Source organism: Tauraco erythrolophus, chromosome 3, assembly GCF_009769465.1.
Source record: "Tauraco erythrolophus isolate bTauEry1 chromosome 3, bTauEry1.pri, whole genome shotgun sequence".
Lineage (NCBI taxonomy): Eukaryota > Metazoa > Chordata > Aves > Musophagiformes > Musophagidae > Tauraco > Tauraco erythrolophus.
Genome location: NC_141467.1, coordinates 85,728,655 through 85,750,158, shown reverse-complemented (window position 1 = coordinate 85,750,158; position 21,504 = coordinate 85,728,655). Strand labels below are relative to the sequence as shown.

The following is a 21,504-nucleotide window of genomic DNA, read 5'->3' as shown; positions in this document are numbered from 1 at the left end:
TTGCCCGTCACCGAGGTCAGACTGACAGGCCTGTAGTTCCCCGGATCCTCCTTCCGCCCTTTTTTGTAAATGGGGGTAACATCCGCCAGCCTCCAGTCCAGCGGAACTTCCCCAGTGAGCCAAGACTGCCCAAAGATAATGGACAGGGGTTTGGCAATGACATCCGCCAGCTCTCTCAGGACTCTTGGGTGGATACCATCAGGCCCCATAGACTTGTGGGCATCCAGCCGAAGAAGCAGATCCTTGACCCGTTCCTCTTGGATCACAGGAGCTTCGATTTACTCTCCCTCCCTGCTCTCAGACACCACAGGCCAGCTCACCTGGGAACTACTAACCTTATTATTAAAGACTGAGGCGAAGAAAGCATTAAGGACCTCAGCCTTGTCCTCATCCCTAGTGACTAACGTACCCCCTGTGTCCAGGGTACCCCACTCTGATTTTGATTGGCAATAAATTAAATTAATTTCTCAAGTCAAATCTGTTTTGCCTGTGACAGTAAATAGCGAATGATCTCGCCCTGTCCTTGACTTAACCCATGAGCCTTTCATTACGTTTTCTCTTCCCTTGTCCAGCTGAAGAGGGGAGTGATAGAGTGGCTTTGATGGGCACCTGGCATCCAGCCAGGGTCAACCTACCACGATAGACCACTATAAATGATAATAGTTATTATGGAATCACAGAGAATGACTGCAGTGGCCTTCAGTGTGGATGACTTCCTTTCCAAGTTTATGGTGAAATTTTAAACTATGTATACATAATGTATTTTTCTTCAAATAAACCAGACCTATGGACTAAGGATGGAAGAATTATTAGTTTGAACTTTAAATTACTAAATAATAAATAAATAAATAATTGCTAAAAGAGTCTTTTTTTTTCTTCCTCAGCTGTAGCAGAAGTGAAACTTCGTGATGATCAATATACCCTTGACCACATGCGTGCTTTTGGCATGTATAATTATCTTCACCTTGATTCCTGGTACCAGGATAATGTCTACTATGTTGATCAGTTTGGAAGAGTTATGAATCTGTCAGTGACTCTGGTAAGAATAAACTTTTTTTAAGAATTACTGAATTTGAAAAGATGGGGAGTAGATGAAGTAGAAAGTATGGCAAGTAGGATCCAAATGCAAAAACTGGGGGAAGCTATTGCTGGAAAGACAGGTAGATGAACAAAAATGCAGTTCACCAGGAAGGATGAAAGGATTTTAAAGTGAGGTTTGACATCTTGTCATTAATAGTATTGCATTAGTATTGCAATAGTGTTGCATCTGCTTCCATTCTGGGAAGAGAGACATGGTGACAAGCCTGAGAAAAGAGTAGGCACTTCTTTTCTGGTTGCTGTCTGTTTCTCCCCTACGTTACTTGTTGTATGTCTGTTTGCTAATTTGAAAATCCAGTCCTCGTAGATATAAGGAGAGGAAGAAGCTGTACGTGTTAGAATTGGAAATGCAAACCTTTATGGACTAATAGCTTAATCTGGGCATCACTTGTTGAGAGCAGAAAGATGCTGATGTCCCTGGGCAAACTTGAAATAGAGTGTAGACAAGCTAGGCCAAGTCTGAAAAAACATGGTAGTCCTCTGTTTTTATACTGATGTTCTTAAGTAGTCAAACTTGCTATTTCTTTTGAGCCATTTTAATGCATGGATGCACTAGTTTCCATTATAAAGCTATTCTTCATTCTGGAGGGGAAAGTACATGGCTCTAGGGACACTGTGTTTCTGGTACATGCAGTTGTAGTGCTTGGTCATTAAGGGATAAAAGACTGTGTGGAAAGGAAAATATCCATTGTCATGCTACCAAGGAATTTGGCTTGTAACCCTGTGGGACAAAAGAAAACACAGGGCAATGGATGATTTTTTTTTTTCTTTTTTTGTGAGAGAGTGTAGCTTACTCTGTGCAGTGTTGTGGGAGTGGAACTTACTAGGCCAGCACTAAGCTGAGAAAAATCCTGAAATGGTAGTTCTAAATGTTTTATGAAATAGAGGTTTCCAGAGGATGGTAGACTGAGAACTGAAGCTGCAAAATAGTTCTTTACTTTTCATAGAACATAGAAGCAGTTGGAGCCTTTGGCAGGCTCTTGCTGAGACAGAATAATCTTCTGGGACTTCTTTCAAATCTTTTGAAATCATCTGGATTCCCAGTAGGAATGTCTAAAACAAACAAAAAAAAAACCCTGGTCAGAGAAATCCTTCTGTGAATAGTGACTTGTCACAATCTCGTTTTTTGTGTATTTTCCTTGTGGCTGGTTAACCTTGATGAGCTGCCAGCCCACCCAGACGTGTTCTCACTCCCACTCTTCAACAGGATGGGGAGAAAATAAGACAGAAAAGATTGTGGATTGAGATAAAACCAGGAAGATTGCTTACCAATTATCATCATGGGCAAAACAGACTTGACTTTGGGGAAATTAATTTAATTTCATGCCCATTAAAATTAGAATAGGAGGATGAGAAACAAAGTCACACAAAGCTCCTACGAGGAGTTTGTTCCAGCATGGGCTTTCCATGGGCTGCAACATGGGTATCTGCCTCGCTGTAGTCCTCCATGGGCTGCAGGGGGACAACCTACTTCCCCACGATCTTCTCCAATGGCTGCAGGCGAACCTTGCTCCGCACCACCATCTTGGCTGCAGGCTCAGCTGTGCCCTCTCATGAGTCCGTTGGAACCAGGTGGAAGCGCCTGCGTTCGGCACGGGGCTGCCAGCGCAACACAGACACCCAATGCAGTCCTTTGTGATGAGGGCACCGAAGTGTGTAAATTTATTTCTTAGCAGATAAACTAGATAAAGGATTTACAACAGGCAGTAATTTGCATTTTTATGTGCAGAAAATTGAAATAATAAATATTTTTTCCTAGGACTGATGGGTCCATTGGAGTCTTGAAGAAAATGGTACTTGCTTAATACCTTGTCGGGAGTTTCAGTTCCACCAGACTGAAATAAATAGCCACCATCTTGTGTCCTAATAGGCAATACAGTGCTGTTTTGCAAAAGAAACACGTTTGCCTCTGTATAAAAAGGAATGCGTATTCAGAATTGTCAACAAGGTGTCTCATTACAAATGTGCCTGGCCATGAGTTAGTCAAATGCATATTACAAATAATATTGTTTTCAGCCAAGCACAGCTTAGAGGTAGCAACGACCACAATTAAAATTAATGTCAGTCTTCTTTAAAACAGAAGATGGAACAGTTTAACGTGCTTATCTTAGATCCAAAGTGAAAGAACACGTAGGCTTTTAAACACATAATTATTTCCAGTTCTGCTTCCTGTTTCAATTGTAACTTTGCTTCTAGTATAGAATCATAGAATGCTTTGGGTTGGAGGGGACCTTAAAGGTCATCTAGTTCCAACCCTCCTGTATGGCGATGTGTTAGTATCCATAAATCACAAATTATCTGTGCAACTTAGGTGCTTAAAAAGATGTCATCTGTGAAGGCAAAAAGTACAGATAATGCCTTGCCACTTGCTCAAAATCAAACATAATAGAAAAACTACTCATGTTGATAACTCTTCTTTTTCCAAGTCGACGGATGAGTGTTTAGGTCGTATTTTTATACCGTGTTGAGATGCTTGTTGCCCTACCTTGGCTGGCAATGCTGCATAAAAGCTTTACCATTTTTCTGTTACAGCTCCTTTGGTTCAGTAAACCAGCATTGATACTTTGTTTTAAAGACCCAATAGGCAGTGCAGTGACAGGATTGCTGAGTTGGGTTTTTTTATCGTTGTGGTTTTTGCTTCTGACTTGACTTTAAGGGCTTGATGTTTGTAATACTGGGATATAGCTGGAAAATACTCAGTTTTCTTCTTCAGGAGTTAAACACTTGGACTTGATTTCTTGACCTTCAGCTCTTCTTGCAGAGATGACTGTGTTTCTTTTTATACTCAAATAATGGAATTGAGAAATTGTGGCAATTGTAACTCTTCTCACACTTAATTAAAACCATTAATGGTATCTATATTTTCATCTTCCTGAATTCAGTAAGAATTAGCTGTGGAATGCCCTTTCCATAACTTTCAGTGGACTTCAGTTCAGAACAACTGTTAGTGGCACCAGAAACAATGGAGGAATTCTGTTTGAAACAAGTCAGAATAAGTAAGCAGATAAAGTGAAGAACAATGAAATCTTTTAGACTTCTTTAAATACTTGGCTCTTTGCTATTCAGAGTGCTGGGCTTGGACATCTTTGCTCAGTTAGAGAGATGTGTGAAATGCCTAGGTATTTCGATTTTTCATTAAACCAAAATTTTGTATTTGTTCTGGGTACTTTGTGGAAATGGCTGTATAACTTACAGCTTGTGTTGTTTCCTTTCTCTTTTGATATATTTTGTCTTTTCTTATTCCTTGTCTTTTCCTTGAAAAATTCATTCCTATTTTAAATCTCTTATGAAATATCACTTGTTTGTACAGTATGACAAATTACGACTTTGGAACAATACAATTTCTTAACTTAAAAAAATTACATCTTACAAGCATGCCACTTTAAATCTTACAGATATGCCAAAGAACCTAAGTGAAATTTCACTACTTAACTGTATAAGCTAAGACACGCTTACTTAAATGGAGCCTGGGAGTTAGGAACAGCAGAGGGAATTTTTAATCTTGTGTTTTACATTTTGCCTCTTTTTTTGCCACACACTGGCTCCTTATCCTGAGCAACTAGAGCACACCCTAGATCTGCCTGACTTTGCCTGTGGAGGATCTGTTTGCTCAGAATTTGTACACAAATTTGAAACCTGTTCTGCGTAAAAGGCTCAAAATCAGGGTTGGTGTCATAGGCAGGTGAGGCAAAGGCGCTGCTGAGAGGAAAGGAGTTGTAAAAGTACATGCACTCGGATGAAATCTGAACTAGATGAACAGAATGACAGAGGCCAAAAGGAAGCAAAGTACACTGTCAAGAAGTATAGAAGTGAGCAGAGTAGAATTAAAGGCCAGTGAAGAAGATAAGAGAGAGACTTGGGAGTGAAAAATAGTTTAAAACGGAAGCACCTTTGTAGTGGAGTGAAGGGAGACGAAGAACTGGGTCTGATGAGAAGCTGCATCTAGTTTTTTCTTAAAGAAACTGTGTTGCTGTCATTTAAACCTAATTACAGTGAGTAAACCTGACTTAAAATGACTATAGTTGTTTTAGCTGGTTCTTGCTGGTATAATACATGACTGTAGTGTCACATACTTCTGAAGTAGAGTTACTAGTAACCCTTGTTAACCAGCTGGTGAACAGAGAAGTCAAAAAGCAAATCTGACACAGAAGAGTTTTGAGGGCAGGTTTTGTTTCAGTTTCAAATAAGTCCATCCATTTCATTGTCCATCTGAGATTAGAGACTGTTCTAATAAATGCCTACAGTTGAATTAGTGAAGAGAAAGGTTGTGAATAAGAGCATTTTCTTTCTTGCCTATTGAGAGAGAGGCTTTGTAATATGTAATGAAGCTTATTTTTCACTTTTTTCAGGAGATATATTGAGTCGTGACATTCCTGCTCAGTGCTGATAAATCTGATGCGAGCTTTAGAGTATTAAATGGTTGATAATTTATTTCTTTTTTAAATTACATCCAAAGCTATTTGAAGCTTGCTGTTAAGATTCACTTGAAGGCTGAAAAATATGGGGTCTTCTGTAATGTTACATAGTATAGCCCTGTAAATTACTGTTAACAGGGATAATGCTGCTTCTTTCCGTGATAAGATGCATGGGATTTTGATTATTTTTTTTCCTATGCTAGTTACAATGGAACACTTTTATGGTAGAAAACACTGCCTTTCAGTGAAACTTTAAATTAAGTAAAAGGTGGGGAAGCCAAAATTCTTTGTATCTGGTGTTTGTGGGATTTTTGTTTGAGTTGTGGGTTTATTTTGTTGGGGTTTTTTAATTCATTTCATTCTCCCCTCCTGAGTGTGTTAAAAATTAGTGGAATAATTCAAGTGGCATAGTGATGCAACTGAATCTACAAAGTGACCCTGAATGCTTCCAATAATTAAAAATCAAATTTGCATCTTTTCAATTGCAGGTTTTATAATAGCCCTTGTGCTTTTTTGTAGCACGCGGTAATCTCAAGCAGGCCCAAAGGCAAGCAGACTATCGGTTCGTCATCTGGTCTTTCTTGCTGTTGCTTATTAAAATGGTACTTACCCAAATCCAATTTCTCCTGCTTACCTTTAAACGTGTTTGAAATGCACATCTGATTTTAATAACGTCTGGAAAGTATGAAGATGTTAAAATCCCCTCAGATACAGGATTCTCAACAAACGAGGCCATGGCATGCGCTGCATGCACAAGCGTGCTCTTCCTGCGTTGCGTGCACGAGTGCAAAGAACTGAGACGGTGCTTTGTGTGTAGCCTTTTTGACTGCCTTATTTCATAGAGTAGAATGAGTGAGCTGCTTTTACTGGAAGTAGGTATATAGATGATTCCTCCCCCCAAGCTATCCATTGCTTGAGGGAAAACAACAGGACAGAGAATGCTTATAAAATATTATAATAATTTGTGGCTGAGGTTTCAGGGTGTGTCATGAGACGCTGTTTCAATCTGATACTTCTTCACCGCTATTTCTTAATCGCCTGCCCACCCTTACTATAGTGAGAAAGTGCATTTTGTGTGCAGAGATTAGATAAATACTTGTTTTCCCCCCAGGTTTTCGATACAAAAATATTCTTCTGTTTGTTTGTGCTTCCTTTTATGTACTTGTAAATATCTTCAAAACTGTCCCTGTAGTGTTTTTCATTGAAATTCTGTTTTTCTAAAAATATATTTCTACTTAAGTATCTTTTCATTTTAGTGACACTAACAGGTGATTTTTAGTAACAGGGAAAGAATTTCCTTATTGTTAAAGCAGAGTTTTCTGATTTGTGGAGCTTCTAAAATAACTGTAGATGAACTGACAGGAAATAAGCCGGTAAAAAACCTGAAAATAGTTTGATTGGCTCTATGACTATTAGTTATGTTCTCAACATAAGCTATTTGTTGTTGGATTAAGAAGATTGATAGGGTTTAACACCCTATTTGATCTGTAAAGGCCAGACAGGCACCTTTTTTTCTTTTTCAGAGATGACTGTTCATTTGTTCAAATGTATATAGGTACACTAGCCTGCAAATTAGCTATGAAACATGTTATATCTAACTTTGTTTCATTTATGATATATATATATAAAACTGTCTGCAAGATGAGTGGAAAGGACCATAACCTCATGAGAAATGTTTTCTCAAGATACAGAACAGAAACAACAGCAGTTGGTTTTGTTTGTTGTTACTGGAAGACCTTTTTGGAGACCTCAGATCAAATCCTGAAGTCTATGAATCAGTATAAGGGGCAAGGTGGTAAACATTTATTAAAAAAAATATATATATATTGTTAGTGCTCACTATTTGCTTTAGAATCATACAACAGCCCAAGTTGGAAGGGGCGTCAAAAGATTATATGGTCCAACCTTTCCTGGGAAAAGGAGCCTGGGTGAGATTATCTAGCACCCTGTCCAGTTGTCTTGAAAACCTCCAGTGATGGGACTCTACCATGTCCCTGTTTTTTTTTTTCCCAGTCATTGATTATTTTCACTGTAAAAAAATTCTCTTATATCAAGATGAAACCTCTTCTTGTGCAACTTTTACCTGTTGCCTCTTGTCTTCTCTGTGTGACTTCTTGTGAAGAGAGTGCCTCTGTTCTCTTTGTAGCCTCCTTTTAAGTACTGGAATACTGTGATGAGGTCCCTCCTGAATCTTCTCCAGGGAAACAAGACCTAAGTGTTTCAGCCTTCCCCCTTAGGGCAGATTCTCCAGCCCTTTGATCATCTTCATGGCCTTCCTTTGGACCCTTTCCAATCTGTCCATTTCTTTTTTCAGTTGTGGGGACCAGAACTGGATACAGTACTCCAGGCGTGGCCTGACAAGCGCTGAGTGGAGTGGGATGATCATGTCTCTCTGCTAGTAGCGCTCCTACAGACGCAGCCCAGGATCCGATTTGCCTTTGTTGCTGCAGTGTCGCACTGCTGACTGATGCTCGGCTTGTTGTCCACCAGGACCCCCAGATCCCTTTCAGCAAGGCTACTCCTCAGAAACGCAGATCCTAGCCTGTACTGGGCTCCTTTCGTTTATTGTCCCAGGTGCAGGACCTTGCACTTTGTTTATCTTCACAATGTTCTTGCTACCCAACTCTTTCAGGCTATCTGGATCTCTGTGCCAAATGACTCTCCCTTATGACACATCTGCCTCATCAGTGTCACCAGCGAATGTGGTGAGGGTGCTTTCAATCCCACCTTCCAGGTGATTTATGAAGGTGTTGAACAGCATAGGGCCTGGTATCAATCCCTGGGGGACTCCACTTGTGACAGACTGCCAGCCCCTTTTGTTTAGCAGCTACTTTTGTTCAGTTGAAAAACTTCAAGCATTAAGTTCTATTTCAGTTATTTGAAAGATTATAGAGATGTGACTGTGATGGTGCTGAATCTCCAGTCTGCATCTTACGTTTTTCTGTAAGAATATTTTGTTTGTGCTCTTATTGCTGCAGCCTGATCCACTTCTTAAGTAGCTGATCAAGCTGTGTTGCTGGTAAAGCATGTCCTGACCGTTTTTTTAAGCTGTGATGCCAAATTATTTTCAAATCATAAAGATTTGGTCAGTTTTTTTTTCATAACAAGCCTCTTGGATACTCAGAGATTACTTCAACTCACAAAGAGGAGGTAAATCGTAGTCCTAAGCAGGCAGCGGGCACTGGCATTCTGCAAGCCAAATAACAGCAGAGAGTTACAAAGCCTTATTCAGCAAAGCAAGGAGTGTATGTGAGAGTGAAGCCACAAGATAAAGAATAATCCTAAAAGATATCTTGGAAGACATGCCTTTGTGCTTAATAACAACAGTTGGAAATTCAATTTACAGCACAAAAGCAGTTTCTTCTGTGAGAATTGGCAGGAAATGAAGAAGGTAATGCGGAACTAAAGCCACTAAAGGACTTCTGAGGAACAATTACTAGAAATATGGATGAAATTGGTAATCTCACATTCTTTTTGCATTATTATTAAATCAGGCTGATTTGTGTTTATACAGCAGGAAATACTGGATTTTTCTTTTTTTGGTTGTCATTTTTTTGGTAAAATTTAGTGATATGTGTTGTTTTTTAAACATCTATATGTCTTTATTGTTCACTGGAGAATTATATAATCTGTGCACTTTGTTCACTATAGTGTCTCTGTTTATTCATGCTCAAAAATTATCGATGCTTGTAGTTAGGCTTAAAAAATAAGACTGCAGTCTGCCACTAATACAATATGATAAATAAATTTATCTTGATGCATAATATAATCATAATGTGATGAAAAAGTTATCTGGAAATATGATATTAATTAGTCCAACTTTTCTTTGCTACCTAATCACAATTGTTACTTCTCTAATTTACTGAATAACATGACCACTCTAGGAAAGCTGAGAAATGATATATCAGCTTGAATATACCAGTTGTATAAGAGAATAGGCTAAAATTATTTCTAATTTAGAAGTGAGTTTTTATGAACTAGTTAGAGTACAGTTCTGTGGCTTTCATTTTCTTTTAACTTTCTTTTAACCATGTTTTTACTGGGACTAGAATTACTTGAGGTAAGTGATTAATCATATGGAAACGCTAGGGGAAAAGAAGTGAAAAGCCTTTTTTTAATGCAAAATGTAATTAGTGCTGTGAAATGGAAGGAAAAAAATCGAGTGCTGAAATGTCAACTGTAGAACACTCATGTTTTCAGTAAATAGACATCAAGTCAATGATGAAATTCCACTGCCTTTTCCACCTGTGTAGGAATGATACTTGCTACCTACTCTTTTCCAAATATGCTCAACTGCACAAAGAAACGGGCGAATTGCTACTGAGATTCGTTGTTCTTAATTTGTCTGCAGTACTGAAATTGATAAATACTTCATAAAGTGTTAGTATGTGACTGTTTGCTTATAGGACACTGCTCTACAAAAACCGAGAGAAGTTTTCAGGCTCCCTACGGATGTGACAGCTTACGATAATCGCCTTTGTGCCTCAATACACTTCTCATCTTCCACATGGGTTACCCTTTCTGATGGTACAGGAAGACTGTATTTAATCAAATCAGGCGAGCGTGGAAGCAGTGCGTCTGAAAAGTGGGAGGTGAGTCTTCTGATAATATATTTAAGAATTGTGTATCTAGTAAATAATTCTTATTCTTGCGTTTCTTATGGGGATTGCATGTAGGTAATGTGAAGAATTAAGCTTTAAATCATAACTCCGTATCACTGATACAGCATTGTGTTCAAGTATAAAAATCACTGATTTTTATAGTGATGACTAAATTAATGATTTCTTCATTCACAAAATACCTAAAATTAAAGTGTTTGAAAGGGAACTGCCTTTGAATGAAGAAGAATCTGTCTAAGAGTGTTTCTGAATAGGTGACTAAGTGCTTGTCCACTAAACAACTTCTAAAAACCATTTTCCTCTTTCCTTCCCTATCCATATGTGTCTCTCTGGATTCCCCCCACCCCCCCCCCCATCTTTTATGGTTTGCTATTTCAACTGTCCTGTGAAGTAATAAATATATTTTTTTAAAAAGTTTGAAATTATTATCAACCAAGCTAAAAGCTACTTTTGTTTTTAAGTTAGGAGATTTCTGGTTTGTGTGATGTTTGTGTGGATGTAATTGTGGATTTGAAATATTCACCATTTAATATACCCCATCTTAAAAATACACCCACAAAGACTAGAATAAAACTTATGTAAAAATGCTAATTGAAAAGTTTTTATAAGTAACCCTGAGGGTTACTTACAGAGCAGGTATAATGTAAGCAATATTATTTCTACCTCTCTGGTAGGGCAAGTCTTCATGTTGTGCACTTGGCTCTGAAAAGTTATTGGTGCTTAATATTTTTACTTAAAATTGTTGGTTGTTACTGAAGTATGTTTTTATGTTTCTCATTATTAAATTGTTTACATAATTAATTCTTTTAAAGAGTCTTGTTAAGAAGCCTTTTTGGTATCCACATCTAAGTGATCTTACTACACTAATAATGGTATTGGTTATCCTGCTTGGGCACAACAAATATGATCAAATTACATCTCTACCTGAGCTACTATGAGGCTCGTGTTCTGTGATTAGTTCCTCTTTATTCATGAAAAGTGAATCTGATATAAAACACCCACATTTTGCATCTATTGTCTTCATTAGAGGACAGTTTCCTAAGCAATCAAGGAGGTTTTAGTATTGGCAGGAGCTCAGGTTTATGTCCTGAAGTGGAAGATTTCAGCATAATGGATTATCTCCTTCACCTTCATCTTTTGAGAGTTCAGTAACTAGGAAATTGGTCATCCTGTTCTTTAGATGTTTGGTAGTAAATACCAACAGGTTTTTATTCTGTTCTGTGTGAGTATGCTGATACATAAATAAGTTACATTGGAGTTGTCAGTGTAAAAAAAAAAACAAACATTAGATTTGTATGTTGAGGTTCTGTCACTATTTAAATTCTCCTTTTAAGTATTTAGAGCACTCAGTGGTTTACAGTGATGTTAATATCCCGACCCCATAAATCCTCAAACCTTACCATGTTTCAGTAACAACAGCTGGATTGAGCCTATACTCGTTCAGCCACTGCAGCTTGAATTCCTGGTCATTTATTCTTTCATTTTCATGTGTTCGTGTTCTGGCAAATAACGAATGTTTCATTTCTTCTCTGCTATTTGGATTCATTTTGGTTTTATATTTTTGGAGTTTTTGCTGAATGAGTACTTTTTTGAGAAAAGCTGACGTACGTAGTTTCTAGAATTGAAACTTTCAGCTATAGGTACCAAATGTTTGCACATGTCAAGGTCTACAAAGATTTTTCTGGATATTGGGGTGTCTAGAGAAGTAGTGAGGGCCTTGGTGAAATGCCTACATTTTCATCTTGAGTGAGAGACTTATTTCTCCCAGTTGATGTGCTTCGTTTATGGATCCTGTTCTGTTCATCAGTTGTCGTGCCTCTACTTACTGTAGTAGTAAACAACCATAGTGCAAACGGTTTTGTGGATCTTTGTGCTTTGTTTAATGGGCCCTTACAATGATTTTATAATATGAACAATAATAACTAAAAGCATTCAGAACAGTGGCTTGATAGCCAAGGAAGGAGGAACCAGAAATGTTTGGCATTCATGGATTCATATTGGCAGAGAGGTTTGTGGGAAGCAAACTTTGACTGATTTGATGTTCACGGAAGCCTTTCACTGCTTTCTGAGAAAGAGCAAGACTTCCCGTTGTAACTGACTGACTTTTTCTACAATTTTGTCTTCTAGATTGTGTTTAATGAAGAACTAGGAAGTCCATTTATTGTAGTACACAGTGTTTCATTTGTAAAATCTGATATGCATGCAGTAGCTGTGCTGCTGCTTAGGGTAGAGAAAGATGAATTGGACACAAAAGGAAGTGGATTTCATATTACCTTGGAATGGGTTACAATTGCAGAGATAAGGAAAGAGGGTAAGTGTTTTACATTTATATTACTGGTGAGTAGTGTTTAAAAAAAACCCAAACACTACATGCTTTTATTCTTTGTCTTAGAAGTTGATTGTTCCTCAGGTTCTGATCTTTCCTTTCCTCAAAACTTCAGCTCGGATTTTACATAGGTCATTTTTTCTTATATTTTGAGATGAAATTATTGATTGTAGACCTAAATTCTGACAAACATTTGAAAGACAGGAAGAAGTAAAGTTTTATTTGTGTGTGGTTAGGGTAATTAGAAAACAAGATGGAACTTTATTTTGTAACATTATGATACGCAATTCCTGTTTAGCTTGATCTCGTAAAATCAAGGTTATACAGAACTATTTTGAACTAATATCTGTTGTACTTTTCAAAATGTTGTACAGCTGGATATGGGTTTTTGTTTGGCTACATTTAGGTTGTGGGGTTTTTTTTGTTAGCCTTCAATTAACAGTGTTGTTTGATTGGAATTAGGATGAAGTAAGTATAAGAACTGTAGCATAAAAAGTAAATACTGCGTATTCTAGATTATTCAGTTAATTTTGGACCAACACATTAAAAACATGGTAGTTAGTGTATTAATACCTACTAATTAATGTATTATCCTAATAAAGTTTGACAAAGAGTAATTTATGTGTTCAATATGATCATATATACTTACATTAAATATCCATATTACATAAAAATGATACTAAATATTTCCATAAAGGATACAAGACCCCCTTCTTCAGTGTCTGATTTAAAGATGTGTAGACAAAATTAACTTACCTGTTTGGGAAGACTGTGATATAGTCTCATTCATTTTCTTCCAAAAAGTGTAATTTTGATACCGATAGAAACAAGATCTTTAACTACTTGAACTAAAGCTGTTGATTGCATACTGCGCTGTTACTATCCAAATGTTCCTCAGTCTCCTACACGTATAGTATGGATAGTATAGAATAGACTATTTCAGCTGGAAGGGACCTACAACGATCATCTAGTCCAACTGCCTGACCACTTCAGGGCTGACCAGAAGTTCAAAGCATGTTATTAAGGGCATTGTCCAACTGCCCCTTAAACACTGACTGGCTTGGGGCATTGACCACCTCTCTAGAAAGCCTGTTCCAGTGTTTGACCACCCTCTTGGTAAAGAAATGCTTCCTAATGTCCAGTCTGAACCTCCCCTGGTGCAGCTTTGAACCTCTTATGTGTCCTGTCACTGGATACCAGGGAGAAGAGATGAGCACCTCCCTTTCCACTTCTCTTCCTCAGGAAGGTGTAGAGCAATGAGGTCACCCCTCGCCTCAATGAGGTCACGCAAATCAGAGTGATGCATGAACCAGTCTCGATGATAAAAGCTGTTTTGAGGAATTGGCATACTTTATGTCCTCTTTCATCAGTAGGCAGTTGCTATGCTCAACTTTTCTTGAAACTGCCTGTGAGTATAGTTTATCAAATCAGATTGTATTAAAAATAAGTAGTTAATTAACAAGCTATTTCTGAAATTACCAAAATCTAGACTTCATCAAAGCAAAGCCGTAAAACATAGTTATATCTCTTGACACCAAGATCTGTGAGAGTCTCTGCCATGTCTTGTTGGCTAGACGAAGTGATCACACCTACCACTACTGGATTACCAAAGAACAAAAAAAAACAGAAGCATGAAAATAAATCTGATGGAGGTAGTGGTTAGGTCTGTTCACATCTTGTGTGGTGCTTTAGAGACTTGTGACTCCTTCGAGTCAGAAAATGTTACATGCTTAGCTTTCTTCTGACCTTCTTTACAAGAAAAATCATGTAGTATAAACTTTCTAAAAAGACTGTAAAGACTTACTTAAGAAATATAAGTGTTGATGATGGATTGAAAATACTCTACAAATGGTTTGGTCACAGAGTTGTGAGGTTGTAGAGCCTTTTAACAAGTGGGCAAATGCTGTAAGAGAGGTGTACAAACAAATTTGATGTGTTTCAGTGCACAGTTAAATTCAGTCAGTTAAGTAACAGCTCGTTTGATGAGTGGCTAACTTAGAGTCATAGCATTGTTTGAATTTGAAAAGACCTTCAAGATCATCAAGTCCAACTGTTAACCTAGAGTCCACCATTAAACCATGTCCCTAAGCACCACATTTACACGGTACTGTGATTTAGCTGGTAGGATTGCTTAGGATTGTTAAGTGTAATGAGATTCTCCTATAATTGCTTTCTAGAAAAATATTACTGGTAAGATTTTATTTTTTCAAATTTTACAGATGATCATAGATATGAAATCTTTAAAAGGAGAGTTTTACAAGGAAAATCAGTCCCCCATTATGCAGCAATAGAGCCAAGTGGGGATGGTCTAATGATTGTTTCCTACAAACCATTCAAATTTATGCAAGATGAAGACAACAAATTAGAAGAAAATGACGATGAAAAAGCAACAAATGAAGAGAGAGGTAAGACTTATCTGGCAGGTTACGATAGGCTGGTCTCTTGTTTGGTTTAGAAAATAGCTTGTCAGTTTAGCACCTGTTTGGAAACTCTAGCAATTACTGTTTGTCTCAAATCTTACAGATTTTGTTATGGATTTGTTTTTTTTTTTAAGGATAGATTGACGCTTTTTTGTTTGTTTTTACTCTGGGAAATTGTATTGTGCATAAACCTGTATGAGACACTTTTTTGGGTATGAGACACTTAAAGAATTTTTGTTGTCATATGGAAAAGGATATTTTGCAAACAGAACTATACAAAGTATTTGCTAGCAATTGGATTGCTAAGGTAACATATAAATTTAGGCATCTGGATGAAGTACTCAAATCAAGAAGACCGTATTCCTAGATGAGAGAGCCGTTGACTCCCCCAAATAGTTGTTCATCAGAAAACTCTCTGATATGTAATTTACTCCTGCCTTTCTAAATACATAAAAAAAAAAAGGTTAAAAAAACTTTTTGTTTTTAAAGAATGAGAATCCTGTAAAAGATTTTCTTTTCTCCAGTGGAAAAGCAGTTCAGAAAAAATAATAAAAGGCATGCATGCTTTTTTTCTTTAAGATTAAAAAAAAAAATAAGTATGTAAAAACCTATTGTTGTTTTATCTTAAATATCACCTAACTCTGTAATATGTACGTAGTTATATTGTATTATTTCAGATTTGATTTTTGCTTCTGAATATGAGGCCTTGGTTAATGAACAGGTGCTAACTGAGTGATACTAACACAATCTTTTTCAATAGTGCAAAATCTGTTTGGGAAACAACACAAAAAGATCAATTTTCTGGAATGTATTAATGTTACACACTGTGATAACTGTGACATTGTACATGTAATTACATTAAGAGTAGTCTGTACGTATAAATCTTGAGGCAAAGCAGTTCCTCAGTGCACTGAGCACCATAATGCAATGTCTATGCAGTTGTCACCTGCTTGTTCAATGTTTTAAGGTTTTTAAGAGCTTCTTGAGTTGTGTGCCAGGTGTGATTAAAGAAACACAGTAAAGAGCACTATATGGCTCTTAGCATAGCTCATTTCATGTATGTGTGTGCACGTATGGTATTGCCAAAGCCCAGAAGTCTGTAATGTGTGGAGTCCTGTTTGCAGCAATACCTTTAGAAAACTTTTCATGGCACAGAAATCTAATGGCAGAGAAAGTATTGAAACCTGAACTCCTAGTTTAGAGAGAAGTCTAATACCTTTTTAAGAGAGAATTTGTTTTTTGCTAAACATTTTGCTAAAATCTAGGCTTAATTTTAGTTGCATGGTTATATAAAATTGCAGGCATAATTGATATCAGACAAGTTGTGCTAGCAATAGAACTCTAACTTTTATAAGAGTTTGCAACAATAGAAAAATATTAAGGCATTTATGTTGCACATCAGTCTTTTGGATTTTAATTTGTTCTTTCATAGTCTTCTCTGCACATTTTTGACATTACAAGAAGGCTGCCTTGAAGATGAGGGGAAGTCTAAGCTACTTTTTTGGTGTCATTCAATTCTCTTATAAATTAAGACTTTTAATATCAGATAGAATCTGTGTCAAAGCTTAGAATTTTGAAGGCTGTCGTATCTCAGATACTCATAGTTTCTAGGAAGTATGTTTGTAGCACCTGGGACTGATCCATTGCAAACAGGAAACTCATGGTATTTGGGCAACAGTGTAAGAGTCCTTCCAGAGCCACAGTGACTGACATGAAGCTTAGATCTATGAAATCTTGTATTGTGTTGTGACAACTTGAGAGCCTCCAAAGGGTCTGTCCATACTTTGCTTTTTCTCTAAATAGGAAGGTAATATGTACAAGGTTGCTCTTTAGAAAACAAATGCATCTGTGTTTGTGTTCTCTGCGACCAACCGTGTGCTACCCAGTCATGCTGTCATAGTCTTCCTTTTGTATAAACATCTCTCTTAAAAGGCCACTTCTTGTAGCAGTTTAGTAATCTAGATAGACATCAGGCAGATTCTAGACCCAGGAGCTGAAGTCAGTCATTACCTCTGGGCAGACAGTTTTATTTCATTTCCGTCAGCTGAGACACATGAAGACTACTTGGTCTTCTAAAATAATTTCTGTTGAATAGTCAGCGTAGCTTATGGCAAAATAGGTAAGAAAAAAAGGTTCACGTCTCTGAATGGCATACAATTCTGAGCATGCAGGAACTTATGAGTACCACTGTACCTGATGTCTCTTCAAACAAATTATTAATCATTAATGTTTCAGTGTATTTAAGTACATTTTTGTTATCAATTTTGTAATGCTACAGTAAACTTAGAGTAGTAGTTAATGCCCGTTGTATAGCTCTATCAGCATATTTGAGTATAGACATGAATATAAATTGCTCTCTAGATGAAGGACAGAATTGAACCTGATTGCTAAAAAAATATTTCTCCATTTTGTAATCAGAATATATTTTATGTAAATTATTCAGAATAAAAGTTAATTTCCACTCTTCGACAAACTCCTATTCCATATATCTCAGCATTGCATGCTGTGAAATCCAGGGCAGCATTTGTAATCTAGTTTGTAATTTTCTGCGTTTTTCCAGTTGCAGACCCTCTCTATTACTGGCAGCAGACTGAAGATGATGTGACAATAACAGTTCACATTCCTCAAGACATCACTAAGGATGACATAAAAGTACACTTTTCCCCTGATGACATATGTGTAACACTGAAAGACCAGCCTCCTCTGATGGAAGGAAAACTCTATTCATCTGTGGACCCTGAAAGCTGCACATGGATAATTGGAGAGAACAAAAGGTGTTGTATATGGTTTTTAGTTTTCCTATTGATAGGAATTGATTTCAAAGTGTGTACCATATATCTGACTTCTAGCCCGTCTGGGAACTACCTCATTTAATGCTACATCCTACATTCTATCTGAAAGAAGAATCTGTCTCCTCTGCTGACTGTAGTTCACTGGCTTTTGCAGTGCTGTCTCACAGTAGTGTTTAGCTAATTGTGAAAGTAATCCCCTCCTTTTACAGTTACTTGCTTATAAGCTACATGACCAGCTATTTTCTACAACAACGTAGAACAGCCTTTCCAAAATAATTATTTTATTTCAGAAAATAGGCATTATGTATAACTCTCTGTACCAGCAGCTGTACTTGTATCAGACCAGGAAATTAAAGAGTTTCTACTACTGAGCTGTGAAGCGGAGTTCTTCGTGACATTAGGGACACGTTGATGCTCATAATGTTCACCTCCTTGCACTATTTTCACATGCTTTGCCTTTGTTTATTGGCAGCCAGAGTTAACATCCTGTTCTGTTGTTGTCAGTTGCCTTTCTAAAACAGTATTGGGTGATATGAGATACTGGAGCTACTGGAGATTAACCCATGCATGTCTGTATGACTACCTGTGTCTATGACTACATGGGTTATTTTATTCTCTTTGAAAATAGTCTTTTTTTTTTTTTTCAACTGATTACCTCTGGTACTCCTTTTAAGATATAGAAGATATTTGAATATAGGTGGTATTTGTGCTGGTTTGTTTACTTCAACCAAAATAAGACTGTGAGTTGCAGCTGTTACGTGTTGCTCTGTCAGAGTCCAATACTCTCTGACCAGGTTCTTTTAGATATTCCACCCATGGAGGGTGTAATGATGAAATTTTTTTGAAACTATTTGAAAATAGTTAATGTTACATGGGACATCTCATTTAGCAGAGTGAGTGGTACAAAATACACTGAAAACTCGATAGAAATGCAAGTTACAGTTAGCAGAATATAGCAATTGCAATACACAGTTTAGTCACAAAACCAACACGATCCCAGTTACCAGTCTCGATAATACACTCACCATCACAGCGCTGGGCATACCCACTTGCTGGGAAGGAATATGTGGGTTGAAGCCAGCTTCAGCCCATTGCTCTTTTCCAAATTCTTTTGTTAGTTGTCTAGTTTTTATACTCTGCCTGGGCTGAGCCACGTAGTCATTTCCCCCGTGCTTGTCTGGCTAACTCAGGGAGATATGCACACTCTTTTTAATGAACTGGAGTCTGGCTAACTCAGGGAGATATTCACACTCTTTTTAATGAACTGGAGGAGAAACTTTTACACCACCAGTTGGTCCACTTACCATTGATAGCTGTTTATCTAAAACAAAGGCCACCCTTTGTGTTGAGGTAAGGTCAGCTTCTTTACATTATTCCCTGAGCTTCATGGACACATCCCCTTGTTATGGAAAACATGACCATCCAAGGAGGGATTTTGAGAAGACTTAGCGAAAACCAGACTTTATATTAATCATAGCTTTCTGACACCATGAAGTCTGAGTTTCAAGCAGAAAATAGGAAAAAAAAGTTGTTAAGAGTTTCAAATTACAACTTGTAAATACATACATTTTCACTACCGTTCCCTAAGTGTGGAAATTGGGGAGCAGTGTGCTATACTTTTGAGGTATTGTATCTTAGGATTAAGTTTTGCATATTACTTTGTATGTAATTCATTTGGCAGTAGTTGTTCTTGCCATTATAATAGTTTAAAATACAAAGTTGAAAAAGATTGAGAGAGATAATACTGACTTCTGGATGCTTGGACAAGCTTGATGTCAATATTTTTCTTTAATGCATTGTTTGAACTTCTGTGTGAAGTATACAGCTGTATATACCATGTGAGATTTGGTAAGAAAAATAGCATGACGTTTTCTGCAAGACTCTCCCAGATGAATTTTTTTTCCATTTTTGAATAGCCATATGGTTTAGTTTTAGGTAATCCTGTGAGGAGCAGGGTGTTGGACTTGATAATCCTTATGGAACCCTTCCAATTTAAGATATTTTATGATTATGTGATTTATTTTTTTTCCTTCAGTTTTCATCATCAAAAATCTTGACTTTGTCCCAAAAAATTAGCTGTAAAAGGTAGTTATTCTCCAAAAGAATTAAATAGAGGGACTAATATTTGTATATAGATTACAATAGATTATATAGATTAGTGCTTAAAGGGGGCCTACAGGAAAGCTGGAGAGGGACTTTTTACAAGGGCGTGTAGTGATAGGACAAGGGGCAATGCCTTTAAACTGAAAGAGGGCAGACTTAGATTAGATATAAGGAAGAAATTCTTCACTCTGAGGGTGGTAAGGCACTGGAAGAGGTTGCCCAGAGAAGTTGTGGCTACCTCATCCCTGGAAGTGTTCAAGGCCAGGTTGGATGAGGCTTTGGGCAACCTGGTGTCGTGGAAGGTGTCCCTGCCCATGGCAGGGGGGTTGGAACTAGTTGATCTTTGAGGTCCCTTCCAACCCTAACCATTCTATGATTCTATGATTACACTAATACTATATATTAAAATGTGACTTTTCAGTTGTTGATTATTAGGTATCATAGTGAAAAATAGCTGAGTAATTTTTTTATTACTCAATCAAGTGAGCAATATTGCTTAAATCTCACACTTTTGTTTTAATGGGAAATAGTAATTACACATTTCAATGTAATAGATTGCACTTGGTTCTTAATGTTGGTACTGCAGTAGCACTTTAAATCTGTTGATTAAGAGTCTAAAACTTGCTCTAAATATCTTCTGTAAAAGTATGCTGTTTCTAATACTGTTGTAATTGCTTCAGAAACTGATTCAGAGTTCACTGAGCAGTTATTGCTATGGTGCAGTGGTTAGTAGCTTAGAAGATTTTCCTGTTTTGTCAGGTATAAGACTGTCATTGTAGACCCTATAAGTGTATCTAAGAAGTGAATATAATAAAACTAACTCTCATTTTATCGTTCTATCCATGCGTTGGTCTAACATAGTAATTAAATGGAATTAATGTGTTGATGCATCAGGCTAAGTCTCTTGTTTTCTATTTATTTAGTTATTACTAATGGTTTTACCAGATTCTCTTAAGTTTGAGAGGGATTTTTTTGTGTGTGTTTTTTTTTCCCAGGTTACAAAAATCATATCTCTTCTGAGATATTATTTTAGATACCCAATGTAGATCATTAACTGTTGTGGTATTTCTGAGATCTATAAAATACAAATATTTTTTATGCTAGATGTTATATAAAGGCAGTGCACACTTAAGTAGCCCTATTAAGTACTACTTAGGTTTCAGATAAACCTCTGTAGTAAAATTCTATCACTCTTGTAATAGATTTCTTTACAGGTGATCTTCCACGGTATATACAATATTTTAATAAGACTACTTCAGGGAAAATTGCGTTTACATTGAAAACTCTGGGGACACTTACATGAATACATTCTCTTTGTTCTTAGGCTTTTAGAAATCACGTCCTTCGTCTGTTTTTCTTTTGAATGTTTTCTGTTAGAATAGTTTATTTTATAAATTGAATGCTAATGGTTTCTGTTATGTGATTTTCATTATTAATTCAGTTTGGAGAGGAGACACTCTACACTTTGAGCTTTTTGACTAATCTGAGAAATGGATGCAGTGTTTTCATGTACTGCTCTTTGTCTTCTATTTGCATTTTAGTTTGGAAGTTTCTCTAATTAAGAAAAATGAGGGACTCCGATGGCCAGAACTAATAGTTGGTGACACAAGAGGAGAATTCATTATGGACTCTTCCCAGCGCTCTGAAATAAATGAAAGCCTGATGCATCTTACCTCTGAAGTAATGGTAAGAAGTTAAAAAAAAATAAATAAAACATTTGTAATTTTTGTA

At 37.0% G+C, this 21,504-nt stretch overlaps 1 protein-coding gene across 3 annotated transcripts in view; it reads left to right on the top strand.

Annotated features, from left to right (window-relative positions):
• The window catches only part of NUDCD1 (NudC domain containing 1), a 48,311-nt gene that overhangs the window by 13,031 nt on the left and 13,776 nt on the right, over nt 1–21,504 (top strand). For 2 of the 3 annotated variants that reach the window (XM_086609517.1, XM_086609519.1), the window contains 6 exons: nt 885–1,039; nt 9,920–10,105; nt 12,260–12,443; nt 14,678–14,863; nt 17,439–17,652; nt 21,315–21,459. In XM_086609517.1, the coding sequence (XP_086465643.1) occupies nt 885–1,039; nt 9,920–10,105; nt 12,260–12,443; nt 14,678–14,863; nt 17,439–17,652; nt 21,315–21,459 (1,070 nt within the window). The remainder of the gene's footprint in view (nt 1–884; nt 1,040–9,919; nt 10,106–12,259; nt 12,444–14,677; nt 14,864–17,438; nt 17,653–21,314; nt 21,460–21,504) is intronic. The other variant, XM_086609518.1, reaches the window with a different exon arrangement.